Genomic DNA, 20460 nt, shown 5'->3' with positions numbered 1-20460 from the left:
TGTTCTTCACCAGCACCGTAATTAAGAGACATCAGTTCTTCTTCCATCTTCCTTATTCATTGTCCAGCTTTTACATGCTTATGAGGCAATTGAAAATACCATGGCTTGGGTCAGGTGCACCTTAGACCTCAGAATGACATCTTCACTTTTTAACATTTTCAAGAGGCCTTTTGCAGCAGATTTGCCCAGTTAGGCATACAAGATAATTTAGAAATACAAATTAATTGCTTCAAGAAAATAACTTTGTGATGAAATCTGAACCATGAGTTATGAAAACAGTGATCCAGTCCCAGTATCAAAATGCATGTCTTTTGCCATCTCCACAAACAGAATTCCAGCCTCATTGGTTGTTTGTCTGCAATTCAAACAAACATATATTATTTGATAGGAAATTTCATTTTAACTACTATAGAAGAGTTATCCACACTAGTCAAGGGGTATCTGGAACCTTGTTTCAGATCAAGTGAATAAAAAGTTTAATCAGCATAAAAGCATTGATTTTTCTATCTCTAAATCTAAAATAAGTTTCCACATACCTCATAATGGTGATTATTATGCCATTTTTTTAGTATCATAACTTAACATCTGACTGCCTCCTTTAAACTTACATTAAATTTTTTATTAAACCGATTTTATACAAATAAAATTAGGGTGTATTTTTTTATGGTAATATAGTAGGACATAGCACATCCTATAATTGAGTTGTAGGGTATATTGGTGGATAATGTGGACACCTGTTTAAAGGTTCCCCGTGCATGTAAGTTAAATCATTCTTTCGTTAATCTTAAAATCACAATGGGGAGTTCTTATTCAAACAACTGGAATTACTGGTGATTGAAGAGATTGGAAAAGAAAACCAGAAGGAAAGAAGTGGCATAAGGTAAACTCTTGTGAGTTTCCAGATCAAAGAAAGCAGTAGCCGGAGTGTTCAGATGTATATTTAACAGTTATGACATCAGACCATTCATTTCTGCTCCTTACCTAGCAACTTGAAAACAATTCACAAATGGTCTCCCAACTATTGGTAGATGAATCCTACCAATAGTACACCACACACTTACTGTATATTCTGTACACCATGTGCCATCATATATTTATGTCAGCTACATCTGTTTCTTTACTGCTAGAAAGGTATTGTCCCAACTGCCATCACACTCATTCATTAGCTTTCCTTTGGTAGGAAATCCAAGAGACCAAAATTTTCACAAGGAAAAGGATAACTCTGTACAACTCTGTCACTGTTTTATCTATTTAAAAAATAAGCTCTTCCTTGAACTTCAGGGCTTCGAGTTTTTTTGTTGTTGCATTCCTGATTTGTGTCTCTGCTATAGTTTCTATTTCAAAGTCTGACTACAAAAAAAATTCTGACACTTTTATTTATTATATTTCAAGCAAAGGGGAGCATTGAATGACCCCTTTCATGTCTGTGAATGCATGCATACACCATTTGGTTTGCTACAAGTCACCTTCTGCTTTGCAAATGCACAAACTATGTGTGACATTGTATGACTGGGAAACCAACACTAAAAATATTAACATTATAAATAGACCACATAAACCAAGAGAAGAAACCCAAAGGTTTCTTCCAAACTGTAAATTAAAGAACATGTTGCTAATTGTCTCAAAAGCCATGTTCTTTTCATTCTTGATTTCCTTTAACTTTATAATTTATTCTTTTAAAATGAGCTCATTTTCTTCAAAAATTGTTATGATGAAAGTATTTTTAAAGTTTATATCCTAGGGTACTCTTATTGAAGACAATTTGGAAATATTTTTATTCCGAGAATAATGGTGTTGGCACAAAAATAAATAACATAATTAAGCTCAAATAAATTCAAATTCTATAATATATGGTATATATTTGTGGGGTTTTTTTTTTTAATATGTTGGACCATTAATAGGAATAAGAGAACCAATCTGAATGTTTGGAAGTTTGACATTTAATTTTAAATTGGAACAGTTTAGCTTCAGAAATCACTAACATTTAAATAACATTTCAACAAATGTAACTGTTTGGAAACTGCAACAGAGACAGCCTCCTGCCTTCTGTCTTGCAAGGATTGATTTGGAAGGCCCTGAGGGAGAAAATATTGGAGTTAGGAGGTAAAACTGAAGCCATTGTGGAAAGGAAGAAGTTACACTCTTCCTGTTATGACAGGAAACGTAGACAAATGTGCTTCCTGCGCATTTGCTCAGCAGGGAATGAAGTATTCTTTGACCTTTACCTTAGGTACATTTTGGCTTTGTTGAAATAGTAAACATGTTTTTGCCCCCAAAATCTTAGTCTATTTTGCTTCATCCCGGATTCAAATTATATATTTTATGTTTATGAACTGTGGAGGAACAGAGAGATTTATTTCATGGCTCTGTAACTGACTGGACTTAGGATGTAAGTTATCCCTTTAACAAACCAAGCAGACCTGTGCAGCACATTATAAAAAATTAGAAGCATATTATGTTATAGTCGTCTCTTCTTAAACTCCAAAATATTTCTCAGCTTAAAGACAGGTTAAAATAAAATCTCTTAAATTCTGATAAAGCTAATAGTTTACATCATCCTTCTTCCCTTTCCGCATGTAGACAAATGTATCCGAAGTCAGCTGTCAAAAATTTCAAAACCCAGATTCTGTGAGCTTGTTAATAAACACCCGAGTTTATTAATATTCATTAATTTATTCAATTGTGAGCTAACCCAGTGTTTATTGTTTGTTTGTTTTTCCTAAAAATAGTGTGTGATGCATGAGATTTAACATTTTATTTAGGGATCTGGGGTGTTGATTTAGGGTGAGGGATGAAGAGAATTCTAAATCCCAAACTCTAAGCCTTTTATTTTAATCCTTTTATCATGTTCAGAATTTTAGGAACTACTGCTTGAAAACCCTGCTCTTTGGAAATGCTCCTACATTTCAGTGAAACACGGCTCAGTTTGCTTGAGGCTAACGAGGACAATAGTCCTCTTTGCAGCAGAACACACTGCTGTCTCATCCTCTCGAGTTATGCTGGAGGGTTACAAGCACATGGTAGCAGTCTGCTTAAAAGAGTCCCTCACTGGTCTTTAAAGAGCCTTTCATTTATGATGGCAGGCCCCGTCATTGTATAAAGGGGCGCTTGTCTAGAACACAAGTCTGCAGTGGCATTGCTTCCTCCCACCAAGAGTAATCATCAAGCCTAAAGCTCACAAGCCTTTTAATGACAGGCTGAATTAAACAAAATAAAATTGAAGAGGAATACTTTAGAACAGTTGTACCATTACTTACTGTCAGGAACAAGACAGAGGAAGAAAAAAAGCATTTAACAGGGCATTTCCTTTTTTTTTTTTTCCAATTAGAGATTGTCCTTGCAGACGCTTGACTCCATCCCTAACCCTTTAAACACATAGGAAGACCTTGGAGCTCATGGATTACAGAGTGCATTTGTGTCTACTAACTGCTCATCTTGTCACTCATTAGTCATTCAGTTCCCAAACTAGGTTGGCCACGAGAAGGAGGGGATCTAAAATATTTTCGTAGAATGAGGGTTATATTGATCGTGATACCGTTTGTAAAAAAAAAAAAGATAAAATTTCAGAACTTTGAAATTAGAATTAGCTGGCTAGATTCGTCCCAAACACACTCTAAAACAAAAAAAAATATTATTACTTTATGAGTTTTAAGAAAATGGCTAAAATGTTCCCCCACTCACCAAGCAGACTAAGGTTCAATTAAGGTAAGATCAACATTATCTCAGTTGCTGGAAAGAAGTATTTGGGATCCATAGAAAGAATTATCATTGCTTTCCTTAGTGATAGGGAAACAGTTCCCTTTTGCATCTGAAGCCATTTGGGGGTAGGCCTAAATTATTCTTATAAATGTGGGTAGCCGCTATTTCTAAAGGTTCTTTTTCTCATTTATTCAGAACTCTTTCCTGTAAGGTGCAAGAACTCCCACAGTTCATAAAGCAGTAAAGTTCTTCTGAGGTGACTTTATGAATGGGGCCGGGACTGGGAGGGGCGAATGGAGGAGGGATGTGTGTGCAGTGGAGACTCCTTATGAAATGCCCTTTTCGTTACACAGTAGTCAAACTAATTTCCCTGCCCTTTAGGAAATGATACAGGACTGGTCCTCTGTTTTTAGAACTTGCTATTTACATTGCCTGTGTGTAAATCGTAGGCCCACCTTTTTTATGCTGGATGTAAGCAGACCTGTATTTGCTCCTAACCAAAATACTTCTCATTTTGTTAAATTTAAACAAACATCCATAAATATAGAACTAGTCTGTGCCCACTGGTGCACACATGTGGTTCTTACTGGCTCTAGCAGGAATGGCTCAAGTGTCTGAGGGCACAGTTGGCAACAGAGTCCACACAAAAGTAGTGTTGGATTTTGGTTGGAACCTAGAAGCTAACTTCTTCTCAATTTTGATATTATTTTGTTACTTGAACCTAGTAGGAAGCTATCCTTACATTAATTAAAATACACTACTCTGTCCTCATCAGACTTTCTGATGGTTCTTTTATTGTGGTAAATACATATGTCACAACACTTGTCATTTCAGCAGTCTTCACGTGTACTTCAGTGACGCTAGACATGTTCATCGTGTTGTTCAACCATCACCCTTATTTGTCCCCAGATTATACGATCACTTTTAACAGAAGCTCAGTGTCCCCAGAGCATTCTGTCAATTCTTAATGGCGCATTACAAGCTACAGTGCAGGTCGATTGCTCCATAAACAGCTGATTGAATACATATTGTGCTTAACTCCAGCCCATGAAATGCATAGTTATCTATGTATTCTGTTTATTGTTCAGCCAGGGACTAGTTTTGTGACCTTGGATAAGGCAATTCATGTCTTTGTTTATAGTATTCATCTGAGAAATGGGGATGATAAACTGTGCTAAACACTAACTTCAAAGAGATACCGTCAAACATGGCAAGATAACTTATAAAGTCTTTGAACTTCTTTGAAAGAAAAAGTTACCAAATAAAGTCAACACTTATCTAAAAACAGAATTGTAAGAAATATGATATGCTCCAGTTTCACTAACAAACATGCCCATGCACACAGGAGCAAAACTGAGCTAGTCCAGTTTTGCTCTTGCTCAACTTTATGAAATATAAGGTTTTACTGTAAATTAAAAATGACAAAAAAAAAAAAAAAGCAGCTGTGTGAATTTTTTCTCTCTCAGTAGCAAACTTTCTATTAGGATAGCCTGAGCTACAAAGAAATTTATTTTCAGCTATTTATTTTGGGTTCCAAAAAATGGATCTTTCCTCCATCCATCTATCCCTTCTTTCAACAAACATTCGCCCAAGTATTGTTCTTGGACTTCAGGTTAGATAGCCCCTGCTTTCAAGGAAAGCCCAGGGTCTAGTGTAGAGAAACTCGTCAGACATGGGTAAATAATGCAACGCACTTTGACAGGTCCTAGCAGAGCAGTCTTTACAGTATATAACAAGAAATGACTGAGCTTGGCGCATCAGAGAAAAGATACTACTTATCTCTCAGAATTTCACAGTCAACAAGTCACTTACACTTGTATCGGGTCCCTTAGTTTAATTCTCATTCAACTCTATAAGATATCTATTACTACATCCATTTTGCAGGTGAGGAAACTGGGGTTCAGGTAAGTTTAAGCAATTTACCTAAGGGCTCATAGCTTATAATTGGCAGATCCCAGGCTTGATTTTCAATTCCGAAGTTTTTGCTTCTACACCACACTGCCGAGTAATGATGCATCTATGCTATTTCTTTTAAAATATTTTAATCATGAGTTTTCTACCTTAGCAGTCTGGACTATTATTTTCCTGTGCATTTTCGTCACTGTGTATCATTTAATGTTTTCTACTCAAATTCTTTACAACCTTTTGCATCTCTTCTATTCTACAAAAAGAAATGGAACTTGCATATTCCATTTTGTTTCTTAGAATATGAAGATTAGACGTTATGATGCTAACCTGTTTATGGGAACGAGTAAACAAAATATAAGACAGGTTGTATAGTGTGAAACTGCAGACGCTGATATTGTTTTAAACCATATTACCATTCACTCTTACCTACCTCTTTACCTAAAAATCTTTGCTACCTAGGCATAGAATCTCGACACCTGAAAACTGCAATAAATCTTTTAAAAATCTCTAGGCTGACTTCTTGCTTGACTCTGGAACACCTTCTGTGCCTTCCTGGATACGTAGCTCTACTTGAACAGGTCCAGGAATGAGCTGCTTCCTGCTTTGTGAAATAGGGCCACTCTTACAGAGTTCCCATCACTTGGTTTCCCTCTATTTTGAACCTTGTTTGGTTTGCAACAATGCTTTCTAATTCTGCTCTGTGGCGCAACATAGAATAACTCATCCACCTCTTCACATGACCACAATTCGTCAAACGTTTGAAAGCGTTTGGAGTTTAACTTTTAAGTGTACTTTTTCTGGGTTAAATGTTCCAGATTCCCTCAGAAGTTCCTCATGAAAAATTGTTCTCCAAGCCCTGTGTCAACCTGTTTGCCTTTCTGACTTTGTCAGTGCCTTCTTAAGATCTAGCTCTCAGAACGGAATACAGTACCAGAGATGGTTTTAACAAATAGATTAATAGGATGTCTACTTCCCATTAGGAAACACTATAACTTTAGATTCTTTTTCCACAAATCATCTACTGCACTAATTTGCCTTCAGCCTGAGGCTTTGTAATTGTTTGGTTATTGTTATGCTTTTAATATGAATGCAGACTGTAAAATTAGCTCTGCTTGTTTCATCTTGGTAGTTGTGATCTGCTTTCTAGCCTGACGTGGGAGCTATGAATATGGGTACTACTATCTATTAGGTTTCCTCTATCACCCAAAGTTATGTTGTATGTGAATATGATAAGCATACTTTCTGTATCTTTATCTAAGTCAATAATGAAAGTGTTGCTTAGAACAAGGAAGGGTATTGAACTCCTTGGCACTTTACAAGAAATTGTCCCTTAAACTTAATGCTGATCGGTTAATTCGCTCTCATTAAGCATAGTTCTTCAGCTATGTTTAAATCATCTGAATTGTACCCAAAAAAAATCCCATTGCCGTTGAGTTGATTCTGACTCAGAGCGGCCCTATAGGACAGAGTAGAACTGCCCTATAGGATTTCTAAGGAACAGCTGGTGGATTTGAACTGCTGACCTTTTGATTAGCAGCCAAGCTCTTAACCATTGCGCCACCAGGACTCCAAATTGTACTAGTCAGTCTCAGATACATAATATTGAGTGTGAGGATTTCATATGTTCTTTGAAAATCTGAACTCATCTGAAAGTTCAATCATTTTTTGCTCAACAAATGCAGTCATCTCGAACTCTTTAAATCCTCCCCTTTCTCTCTGTATCCTGTGATTATAAAATTAATTTTTTATCTTCAGACTTTTCCATCCTTCATGGTGAGTCATCCAGTCAAGGAATAAAGACCACTCTTTTCTCTGAACTTTCTGAAATATTTTTTTCCCTGAAAGCTAGAGCTTATATACATGCACATTTCTCTTCAGACTTTCTCTTTGCTTCTCTGTTACAAATTCCAGGATGGTATGATTACCCCTTCTCAGTATTGCTAATATGTTCAACTTTTTAGTTTAAAAAGAGAGAATGAGTTCAGAATCTCTTATTTTTCAGAGATTAAATTATCAAAAAGGCAAGTTAAAAAAAATGTCTAGTTTTAGCAGAAAATTATATTGAGACATTATAAAATAGAGTATTTCCATTCTCTAATCCATTCATTCAGTGAAGGTTCATTATTTGTCCACTGGTCAGAGTCTAATGAGGCCTTAGGTGGGATCTACTGGGAACTCAGCCAGCAGGAGAGGGCAACTCATGAACAACCAACTCTGTAATATTAGAATAAGTCTCATAATTAAGGCTTGTAAAAAATGCTATAGGACTACATAGAGGGAGCGATGAATTTTATCTGAATCTGAGAATAAAAGCTTGATAGAAGAAGTTAGCATTTAATCCTTGCAGCATGATGCGAGCCTGCCAGGGGCCAGATGGGAAGAGGGATGGTCATGGTACCACAGTCAGCTTTCACCAAGTCCTAGATAGAAATAACCAGTATGGTAGGTTTCATTTCATATTTATCTTGACTGGATGAATCTAATATTATTTTTCTCACTTAATCTAGAGAAAGAGTTGGTCAAAAAAGCAATAAGTGAATTCATTCAACTCTAGATAAAAATACAATTTCAGGTCGTTAGGTAATACTGAAATGTAACTAGATTGGCCAAATAATTTAGTTTCAAAGAAAGCAATTTTTTTTTAAGCATTAGGGAATTAAGTAACTCCTTTTCTCCATCCATGAAGAAGAGACATGGACAAGAAAGATATACATGTAATGAAAGCCACAACACCTAGCACAAATATCTGACATAGGGAATGCTCAATAAATGTTGCTTAATACAATGTTTAGTATGTATAAAATGCTCAGTAAATATTGATTTAATTATTTTTTAAATTTTCATGAAGAGATTATCCCAATGCCTTTAAAGCTGAATTGTTCGTAGCTGTATTTAATGAATGTACCATCTCTCCATTTCAAACTCTTATTTCAATTTCTGACTCATACCTTATAAGTCCTAGAGCAGTTGTCAACAGAAGATGGGTGACGCCTGTCCTTTAATGCTAGAATTTAAAATTCAGGGCTACTAAAAAAATTAGCAGGAAAACGTCTTAATACAACCTCATTATTTTATTTGGAGCTGTTTAAAGATTTAAGAAGCAAAGTAATAACATAAAATGGTCAGTGTTTACACAGTAATTTTGCTTTCCACATGTATATCACATATTAAAAGTCTTTGATTCTGAAAACTAAATGTCAGGTTATAGTGCCCACTTAAATAATATTGACTTTATTCTCTTCTTGATGCACTTTGATTGATGTAAATACTGAAAAAGAGCATGCGTGGCTCCACCTAACTACTGTAAAAACAGTTTTTAATCTTACCTATGGTTCAAAATATGTTATTGGAACTGAAATATGGACTTGTCCCCATTACAGACTATTGTCAAGTTATGAAAAAATGTAATCATTGCGTTATTATATTTAAGTCTAAAAGCTCTGAATTGCAATCTTTGTCATTGAGTGGCATATTTTAAACAAAGAGTCACATCCCAGGTCTCTTTAGAAAGCTTAATGCTTAAAAAACAATTTTATCTAACGATGAACAATGAGAAAAAGCATTATAAAATACATTTTGAGTATGCTATGAAGAATATGAACACAATACAGAATTAAATTTAGAGCAATTAAGAGTAGATTTTGAAGATTTTCCTTAAATGCTTTAATACAGTCATCATTTCAGTTTGTAGTTTTAATGAAAAGAAGCTACATGCACTGGTTTATTTTATTTTATTTTTGATGGGTATTATCAAATAAGTATGCATTATCCAGCAGCCTGTTTGGTTACACAAAAGGTGAGGAGCATCTGAAAGTAAACACAAATAGTGGCTTTAATGATACTTCTGCACAGAAATGTACTTTGATGGTGAGTGTTGTAACGTGCTAAATTCTGAGGTTTGAGTACAACAGAAACCATGCTGTATTGAGACATTCCACCTACAGTTTGTGGTCATGAAGTCTGATTAAGAGTGGTTTTAGATATATGAAAGTATTTTGGGTTAATGCCTTCTGTATTGAATGTATTCTGTGACCTATTTCACTGAATAAAATACCAATGTGCAGGTATATTTACATGACTAAATTGCATCTAAAAGTTATACTAAATGACATATAGATCTATGTAATTAATTATTACACTTCTTTATACATTCCAAAAAAGATAATCTTTATTTAGATCATCTTTAATATCAATCATGACTCACTTGAATGAACCAAAATTTTAAGTTTCTAAAGTAGTATGATACAAAAATCAAATATGCACTCAGATATGAAAACAAAATATTAGCTGTACTTTATCAGAACCACTTTAATAAGACCATCAGTGAACGTAAAACAGAAGGTGAGACGTTGGCAATTATTACAAAGAAAAACTGCCCAAGTTGAAGTGTAAAATAACATGTCTGAGTGGATATTGACTAGCTGATTTAGATTGGTAACTATCTAAATGCGATATTGTTTAAAGAGTGATCCTTGAGGATTCCACAGCTCAGCATTATCTTTCTATCAACAACAGTAACAACTTCAAATACCCTTAATCGATAGACTCTTCAAGTCACCAGGACAGATATATTTTTTTAGTTCTTTTTCTGTTAGTCAGCTAAGATAGGGAAGGGAACTGTGATTTATTGAACATCTACTTTAACCCCTGTGCTTGATGTAGTACAGACATTATTTCATAGTCCTTAGGCTAATACTGAGAGTAGGTGTTAGCTCTGTTTTATGAATGAAAACTCAAACTCAGGTAAAGTGAATTCCTCATGACTAGCCCTGGTGGCACAGTGGTTAAGTGTTCAGCTACAAACTGAAAGGTCTGGGTTCAAACCCTACCAGCCACTCTGCAGGAGAAAGGTGTGGCAATCACTTAACTGTAATATTATTAAGTACATGCTTATCTCTTTAAAAATTATATTTGAGTTACTCATATATATCGTGAGGAAAAGTATTGCATAATTTTATATAACTAACATACATCAATTTTATGTTTTTAAAAATTTCACTTAACAATTTTCCATTATTCAGTTTTTTAAGCCATAGCCTTTACTGTGTGCCCATATGTGTCTCCTTCTAGGCACTGGGGCAAAATAAAATGCACCAGTAAGCAAAATAAAATCTCAGGTGCCCTCATGGTAGAGACAGATTTTATACGAATGGTATTCTATGGAAGACCTATTAGGAAACGCTGGGTTGTTGTTTAAAGTCTTCTAATTAAGAATGTTCATGACTTTTTGGTGAGCAGACTAGAGTGGGGCTGAAGTGTAACCAACCCAAACCCATTGCCACTGAGTCGATTCCAACTCATAGTGACCCTATTGGACAGAGTAGAACTGTCCCATAGGGTTTCCAAGGAGCAGCTGCTGGATTTAACCTGCCTACCTTTTGCCTTTTGGTTAGCAGCTGTAGCTCTTAACCACTGTGCCATCAGGGCTCCGAATTTAACCAACAGAAGGTTTAAATGAGAAATATATTTCTGCATTGGTAGGATTGGTAGGTAGGATGTGTTCAAAACTACAGAAAGGGAGCCATTGTAGACTGCTCATTAGGAGAAAGGCAGTAGAAGAGTGGGGTTTTGAAGACTGGGATGAATAGAGGAGGGGGTGATTCCAGGCAGGGAGATCAGCTGGGACAGGAAGCTGCTAGGCTGTCCAAGAATGAAGTGATAAGGGCCTGAATGATAGAGCTGCCTGGGAAGCATAAGGAAAGTTTGAACCTGAGAAACATTTTGAGGGAAGGAATTATGGGACTTGGTAACAGATTAGATTAAAAAGAGAAAAGGTCAATGTTAACAATATAGTTTTTGGCCTGGGAGAGGACAAAAGATACACAGAAGAATGAAGCCAAAACCCTAACAGTATTATGGCTAAAGTACTTCCCAACACCCTGCTGGATTTCTAGAAAACAGAACACAACATTGTCTGAGAGCACAGTCATATCCCTTCAAGTGTTTTCAATTAAATGGCCTGAGACTAAACAATTTTAAGATTCCTTTAGAGCATAGACCTAAAATGTTAAGTTCATAATGCCATGTCCAGTCCTCAAGCCGTCAAAAAACAAGCTCCAGACTCATAATTGGGAACGATGTTAACCATGCAGAAATTAAATTTTTTTTTTAATCTAAAATTGCTGAAGGAAACATGAACAGTTTCCTGGTAATCTTCATTAAAATGCCCTACCTGAAATCTTGCATTTACGGTTTCGCATTTGGCAAAAACTAGAAATCACACATTTTCAAATTCTAAGGAGAAGTTAGTTTTAGATTTATTTGCTTTCCTTCCAAATGTGTTAGTGCCCAAGGGCTCTGACAACTGCAAGTCATTGTTTTACAAAGAAAAAAAGTACTGTAAAAAATTGCGTGTGTGATCTTTTTTTTTTTTTTTAGCCCTTAACAAAAAACGCGTGCTTTCTTTTTTCCAGGTGACATTTACAAAGAGGAAATTTGGGTTGATGAAGAAGGCTTATGAGCTGAGCGTGCTGTGTGACTGTGAGATTGCACTGATCATCTTCAACAGCACCAACAAGCTGTTCCAGTACGCCAGCACCGACATGGACAAGGTGCTGCTCAAGTACACGGAGTACAACGAGCCGCACGAGAGCCGGACAAATTCAGACATCGTGGAGGTGAGAGGGCAAGCTTGGTGAGCCCCGAGCTCCAGCAGAGCTATCTGGTGTTTGGGCCTCCCCCACCACACACGCACACACATATGCACGCATGCAATCACGCATGCAGGCACATGTACCCACATACGTACCTTCCTTTTCATATGATGTTCATATTCCCACAGATATATAAGGGTTATCACCCCAGCTGTTCCTCCACCCCAACTCCGTGCTTTTCTGTCCCCCTCAAAATGCAAATTAGAGTGATATTATAATTGGGAGAACATTGAATCTGGTCCTTGATGGAATTCAAATACCAGTATCAAATTACTTGCCTCATCCTTCACGAGTGATCATTGCCTACCAGTGTGACACCATAGTTGGGAACTGTGGGTAGGGGACAGCTAACCATATTTTAGATTGCTTTTGATGACTTTTTTTAATTTAAATAATAATTTTCCAAAATAGTCAAAGAAAAAAATATTTAAATATGAGCTCACCCAAACCCTACCCTTCAATTTTTCACTTAATGCTTCTTCTTTCTGATTGATTCTTCCTAGCCCATTGCTGCTGGAAGAGTAAAGACAATTGTTCTCCTAGAAATGTTTTATAGCAGTGAAAACTCTTAGTACACATGGAATCAGAAATCTGATGAAAATTAATTTTTCAGTATTAGCTCATGTTTATAAAGTGAGATTTGAAATAGTTTAATTGTGCTAAAAATAAACTTCATTGTAAGACTCATTTTTTTTTTTTTAAAGATTTGTTAGCACAAGTGATATTGCCGTACGATTTTGGTTGATACAACTTAAACATTTCCAATATGTATCTTTAGATCTAAATGCTATGGCCTTATAAAACCCATTGCCATTGAGTCAATTCTGACTCCACCCTCAGGGCTTCAATATAATACCCTTTATAAGCAATGAATACTAAACCAGAAAAAGAAGAGGTATAATGAGAACTGTTCCCATCTGCCTATTTTCCTCACCTATCTTTTTTTATCTAGCTACTGCCCTCATAGCCCAGTGGTTAAGAGGTCACCTGCTAGCCAAAAAGTCAACAGCTCAGGTCCACCAGCTGCTCCTTTGAAACTCTATAGGGCAGTTCTGCTCTGTTCTGTAGGGTCACTATGAGTTGGAATGGACTCAATGCCAACAAGTTTGGTTTTTGGTTTTATCTAGCTACTGCAGGTTTCCTAGATTGTGCCTGCTTTCCTAGAATTAAAAGAAAATTAATAAATGTTTCAAAAGTATGTACTCAGGGCCAGTTTGCCAGAGTACAAGTCCTTCATGCCACTATACTATGAGAAAAACCTAGTACTAATGCTGATCAAATTAATCTACCAACCACATCCATCTTCCTTTTACACATTCTGCCTGTCTAAAACTAGTTCTCAGTTTTCTTCTTTTATTTGGAAGCTTTTCAAAAGTGTAGAGATGACAAATTTATTTTTGCCTAACAAAGCCAAGCAAATAGTTTCAGAGAAACTAAAATGATAGTAGGTAGACCTCTAATGTAGTATGTACTTAAAATACTTTCAGATTCGCATTGCTGCACATCATTTTAGGTAGCTTTTCATTAAATTCTCTGCTTGCCTTGATCTTGAAATTCAGGAGTGTTTATAAAATTTACGTGCCATATATTTCAGGTGGTATTTTATCCATGTACACATATAAACATAAAAAAATACATAAACGTATGTAAAGGTGAACATAACTAGTCAGTTGTCAGACTGCATAGTGCTTTTGTGTGTGTGTTCACACATATTTAACATTAATTCTAGAAACAAAACAAGTCTGCATTCAAAGCTCCATCTCGGTATGGAAACCATTACAATAAATCTTCAGAGTAACAAAAGAATTTGAGTTGGAATTTGTCACTAAACTTGAACTGTTCCAGTCCTTATATGTGAAACAAGAAATTTTCTTCTTTAAGGAGTTGAAACTCTAGAAAATGCATCTTTTGAAGGCTTTTCTCGGGAGTACACAAACTCTTTTAATATGACCTAAAGGCCAATTTAAAACTCCATATACTGTAGGAGACTTCATTTTCTTGGGCAGATGGGTATCTGAAAGTCAGACTTTTTTATAGAAGCTGTCAGAAGAGCCCTGGGTTAAGAGTCAGAGGTCTTGCATTTGATCCTGGTTTTGCAATATTATACCATGTGACAAGTTAACTACCTTGCTGGGCTTAACTTTTCTCATCTCAAAAGTAAAGGAGTTTAATTTAAAAGTCCTTCTGAACATTATAATTCTCTAAAAAGCAATACCGTAAAAGAGAGTAAAACAGCAGCTTCGATTTCTTGAGTTTGACATCAACAGATTAAAGTTTCCGACTCCCTGAAAAAGACACCTGGCCTTCTAGGCCAAATCTAGAGACTCGACAGTTCAGTTCTTTGGATGAACATAAGACTTTGTAAGTCTGAGACATTGTGTGTCTGCCTGGTTCAACTGCCTGAGTCACACTTTGTTCACATATTTGACCTTTCTACTTTTTCATAATAACAGAGATGATAAAGAAGCAAGCTTGATAAAATTTTACCTCACTCCCACTTGGAGCATTTTTCAAAGTGCAAATCGTCACTTGGTGGAGAAGAGAGGACCTGGGTGGGAAGTTGCATTTAAAATAGGTTTGCCAAGGAAGTTTGTAAGACTCTGTAGCACCAAGAGATAAAGTGTGTTGGAAGCTTAAGAACCTGTGATACGTCAGGGACTTGAGGAATCTGTTCCTAGATCTAACATCAAGTTGAGAGTTAAGGTAGTTTACTACTCCTGGGTAAAATTTTAAATCCTATTTATTTTAATTTAATGGAATGCATTTAACTGAGTAAGTTTAATGAGGAGCATAATATGTTTCATGAAGGGTCATTAGTTTTATATTTCCCATTTGGACCATTACCCCTCTCCTCTAACCTTCTAAAAACAGTTTACTCACAAGAAAGAAAAAAAGGAGGTGGGGAGGGAAAGTGAGAAATAATAAGATTCCCAACATTGAGATTGAAATACAAATTTCTGGGCCATACCAGAGTAATGTTACAGGGTCATAGGAAATTGTGTGGCGCGTGGGTGTTGAAAAAGATTCCTCCTTTTAGCAAAAAAAGCTCTGCATAATTATCATGTCTTTGCTTGATAATTAGCACTACTGTTACAATGGCACAAAGACTCACAAAGGCTTAACAGACAGACTGAGATAGTTTTTTTTATTATTATTACTTTATAATGCTGCATGAATATCTGTTTAGATACAATATATAAATATGCCAGATTTAGTAAATGTGTTAAATTTTTAATCCTTCAGTTAAAAAAAAAAGCAAACAAAAAGTTATTGTATTAAAAACACTTCTTTTGAAGAAAGTCCATTGTATTTAACTCTGTGACATATATACTTGGTATTTACTCAAAATGCTGGTTTATGAGGCTGTTGAAATTCAGTGGGGATTTTGATAACATTCATGAACTGCCCCCCTCATTACTTCCAATTGTCTAGCTCCACTCCTCGTTCTTTTAGCTGCTTTCCTATCCTAACAGTTTATATTGGGCGCTATTCCTGGAAGGAGATGCGGTTGTTGCGCAGTCAAGACAACCTAATGAATGCAAGTCCCACAGAACATGCTTACAGGCCATTCCTTCATTCAGCAGCTATTTAGCAAGTGCTGCCCAGTGCTCAGCACTGTGCAAGGGATTCTGAAAAAGAAGAAGACAGGCATTCTTAGTAAGGCTATAAAACATATGCAGACATCAGCTTGGATACAATTGGAGGGCAAAGGAGCAGTAACCTTAATAGTAGCCTAGGCCAAAACAACTCAACCATTCATTCGAGCAGGTCATGCGTTCTGCCAGATCTTTCCAGGTGATCTTTGGAGCAACAGAGGTCCCAGACAGATTACCGCCATATCCAGCACATGCTCTTTAGCCACAAAACCCATATGGCAGTGTCACTTAGCACCCAGCCAGGAAGAGGCCTCTCACCCCTCAGTGACTCAGAGATTCTATTGAGCTGCTCCTCCAGTAGGGCTGAAGTGAAGTGACTAAGCATGGGAGGGTAATAAAACACAAGGCCTCCGCTGCTCCTCAGGAAATTCAAACATGGGTTGAACTACTGGGGAAGAAACCTTTCATTCCATAGAGAATTGTTGGCTTTTTTTTTTTTTTGAAGATACAAGAATGGAAAGAATTGCATGTATCTGTGTTTGAGAGGTAATATCTACATGAATTATGTTGTCACCTGAACCCTATTTAGATTTAGACACAACTAAGAACAGTTGTCTCAGCAAAATTCTAGGCCTAAATTAGGACTGGAAAGGCCTTAAAATAACTTGTAACCTTTATTGCTTCACAGTGCTATGGGGGGTTAACAACACACTAACTACCCTTATATAGTTTGGTGAAAATTGGTAAGTGCAATTTTTATTGAAAAGCAAATATAGCCAATAGTATAGTTGGACATCTTTATAAACTCTGTATTACACACAAATTTCAAGGATAGATATACAATGTGACTATTCAGCTTTCAACCAGTGGAGCTTAGACCAATTTAATAGACTTCAATTTTATACTACATAGATATGCAACATTAGTTTTATGGGTGCTATATAGATATATGAAACCGTGGTGGCACAATGGTTAAGAGCTTGGCTGCTCACCAAAAGATTGGCAGTTCGAATCCACCAGCCACTCCTTAGAAACCCTAAGGAGCAGTTCTACTCTGTCCTGTAAGGTCTCTATGAGTAGGAATCGACTTGACGGCAATGGCTTTAGTTTTGGATTTTTTATAGATGTATAAGAGCCCTAGTGGCACAGTGGTTAAGTGCTCAGCTGCTAATTGGAAAGTCAGTAGTTTGAACCCACTAGCCACTCCATGGGAGAAAGATGTAACAGTCTGCTTCTGTAAAGATTTACAGCCTTAGAAACCCTATGGGGCAGTTCTTCTCTGTCCTGTAGGGTCGCTATGAGTCAAAATCGACTCAATGGCAGTGGAGCTATGGGGCATATATAGATATATATTATACACAGATATTTCTCTTAGAAGTATAACTACATTCACTTATTTGTTTGCTCATTTGTTGAATTCCTTAATGTATTCACTTAACAAACATTTACTGAATTCCTGCTATGTGCTACATGCCATGGAATGACTAGAGATACAAATTTAACAAGGCCCCTCTAGGATACTCCATCCTTAAGATGGTTCACAAGGCCATGTGTGATCTGACCCCTGTATTTCTCTTTCTTTCCATCTTCACCTTTTTCTGTTTCCCTCTTATCAACCCTCCACACACCACCATCCCCCTGGTCTAGCCTGTAACATGTTTGTATTCCTTAACCTCTCCAAGCTCTCTGTGTTGGTTTTGTCTGAAACTTTTCTTACTAGATTTATGCTTGGATTTCACTTATCATTCATTCAAGTCAGATCCCACTCTATACTTCTGCAAAGTCTTCCTTGAACTTTCCTCTTACCATAAACCTATGTTCATTTCCTGTATCACACCCATAATAAGGTGTACTTTCCCCTCAGAACACCACTGAAGTTGTTACCCAACTGCCTGTCCCACAATAGATTTTAAATTCCTGGAGGCAGGGACTGTGCACGTTTTGTTCACCATCATATCCCCAGTGTTTTACAAGTCTAGAGAGTTCAGGCCCTCAAAGCATTGATACAATAAACATAGAAGAGACAGACAAATTACCAAATGATTGTCATATAACATGCTACTCATTTGAAGTAAGAAAAATGTCTTTATAGCTCCAAAGAAACAGTTCAATTAGAATCGGATAAATTTTTTTAAAGCACTGAAATAATCCAGATCTAAAATGCTGTCCAATAAACCCTATGGAGCAGTTCTGCTCTGTTCTGTAGGGTCACGATGAGTCAGAATCAACTTGACGGCAATGGGTTATGCTGTCCAGTATGGTGGGCTGTAGCCACATTTAAATTTAAATACGTTAAAATTAAACAAAATATAAAACTCAGTTCCTCAGTGGCACTAGTCACATTTTGAATGCTCAATAGCCACATATAGCTAGTGGCTACCGAATTAAACAGGGCTGATGTAAGTGTGTTGATCATCACAGAAAATTCTGTGACACTGCACTGGTCTAGATTATTGAAACGTGAAGAGAGACATTTAAACTAATTGTGTTCTCAAATTAACACCAAGATTAATTTTTTAATGTAAAATTTGAGCAGTGCATTTCAGAAGTGAAAAACTATGTAGTCTTGTAATTTTAGAATGCAGATCATAAACATTGTCTTTGAGAGAGACAAATATGAATTTAAACACTCACTGTAAAACTAAGGAAACCCTGGTGGTATAGTGGTTAAGAGCCGTGGCTGCTAACCAAAAGGTCAGCGGTTTGAATCCACCAGGCGCTCTATGGGGCAGTTCTACTCCGTCCTATAGGGTCACTATGAGTCGGAATCGACTTGACAGCAATGAGTTTGGTTTTTGGGTTTTATAAAACTAAATGCACGTTTTACCCCTAAACCAATAACCATGCAGTCGGTCGGTAAACTTGGTGTCTGGGCAGAAAGCACTTGCAGGTTGTCAGAGCTGACTGGGAGCACTAACCATGTGATCTAGGTAATGTCTGTTGGTTTTTTATTTGAAGCTGTGAACGGAAAGATGATAGGTCTTCCTCGTTACTATTTTAAACTTTCTTGAGGCAACATTGGGCCACTATTTAGCTTTATAATTAGTGAACTGTTTTTTCCAGAAAAGCAGGGGCATTCTTGAGGTAGAATAAAAATCTTAGGTTTATTGTGAAGCATAATTAAAACAGTTCTTATTGCAAGTGGCTTAGTAAATCTTCCTTGTCCTCCGTTAAACCAAGTATATAATTATTTTTCAATGGGTAGTATTGAAAAATGAACAAAGAATTTGTATACTCCATAAAGATTTAAACCTTCAGTGTTTAGGCTCCAAGGAAAAGGGTGAAAAAGGGATTTTGTTTAAAAAAAAATTCAATGTTTTTCCTGTATTTTAATGTTCATTTTTGTTGACATATCTTTAAAAGACTTTTCCTAGTACCTGTAAATCATATTTTTATTTATTGCCCAAAGTCTAAAAGGAGAAATGAGTCTCAAATTTTGAAAAATATATACATACTCCTCGTAACTATACCACAGTGGATTTTTATATATCAAATTAGAAAACCCATTCCTTTTTAAAAATAATGTTCTCGCTTAATTTGCATATGTTTTATAAACATAAAAAGCTGCTTCACATCTCATTTATTAAGAAAATAATCACTGCTCAACAAATAGTAAATGTGCATGTTAGATTACTTAAGCTGCATGTACAAGGCAGTAAAACTGAATTTCCTCTCATCTGTCATTGCACAGTTCTAATGGCTTATAGGCTTTACTGCTAAGACAGCGTCAACAGAGAATTATTTAATAACAGTAGGAGCAGGGAAGACAATAGGTTTCAAAATACAGCCTTTTTGTCAGTAATGTGACTTCTTTATCAGTATTAATCATTACCATTTTATCACTATTATTTACATGAACCTTCTTGAAATAGAGCAAACTAAAGTTCTCATGTGTTTTTTCCCTAATATCTGGATGTGGAAGGGGAAAAATATTTAGACTGGATTATAATTGTCAATTTTTAATGTAGTTAACAGATTTCAGGGCACGTGGAACTTGATGTTAAGCAGCATATTTGCACTAAAGATTGCCTTCTAGCCATTGATAGGCCCTAAGCAAAAGTGACATTCTTTCACTTTAAAACATATCAAATAAGATATCAAGAATAGAGCAGTCTTAGTTTCTCAGGATTGGTTAGTGAATATATAGCTGTAAAATATTCAAAAGTTAAGTTCTAGGAACGATTGCAGAGTTCTGCCAAGAGTCAGAATAAAAGATGACGGCTCTTTTAATCAGAGGAGTGTTTATTATTTCAGTTACCTCACTCCTTTGTATTTTTTTATTACAAGTCTCTTTCCTGTCCCTGAGGGCCGTGACAATGTTTTATTCATCTCTGTAACTCCAGCTGCCGGCTCAATGTCTGGCACATTGTAGACATTCAGTAAATACAGATATATATATGTGTGTGTGTGTGTATTATGTATGTGTGTATATGTGTATATATATGTAATGAACTGATAAATTCATTTCTTCACTTTAACAACATGCCGATAATGGTTATAGTATGGAGAAAAAAATTTTACAAAGTTTTCTCTGTTAAAATCATCCGTGTTCTAGTAATAATAAAAATGAGACTCAAGTAAACCAGAGATGAATAAGGCTGTTG

The 20460-nt window shown here is 36.2% G+C and overlaps 1 protein-coding gene across 12 annotated transcripts in view; it reads left to right on the top strand.

The window, feature by feature from the left end:
• Positions 1-20460, top strand: part of MEF2C (myocyte enhancer factor 2C) — a 155267-nt gene that overhangs the window by 66539 nt on the left and 68268 nt on the right. For all 12 annotated transcript variants that reach the window (XM_023545622.2, XM_023545621.2, XM_023545618.2 and 9 more), the window contains exon 3: positions 12021-12224. In XM_023545622.2, coding sequence (XP_023401390.1) covers positions 12021-12224 — 204 coding nt within the window. The remainder of the gene's footprint in view (positions 1-12020; positions 12225-20460) is intronic.

Source organism: Loxodonta africana, chromosome 2 (genome assembly GCF_030014295.1).
Source record: "Loxodonta africana isolate mLoxAfr1 chromosome 2, mLoxAfr1.hap2, whole genome shotgun sequence".
In the NCBI taxonomy this organism is placed as follows: Eukaryota; Metazoa; Chordata; class Mammalia; order Proboscidea; family Elephantidae; genus Loxodonta; species Loxodonta africana.
This window is presented reverse-complemented; position numbering and strand designations above follow the sequence as displayed.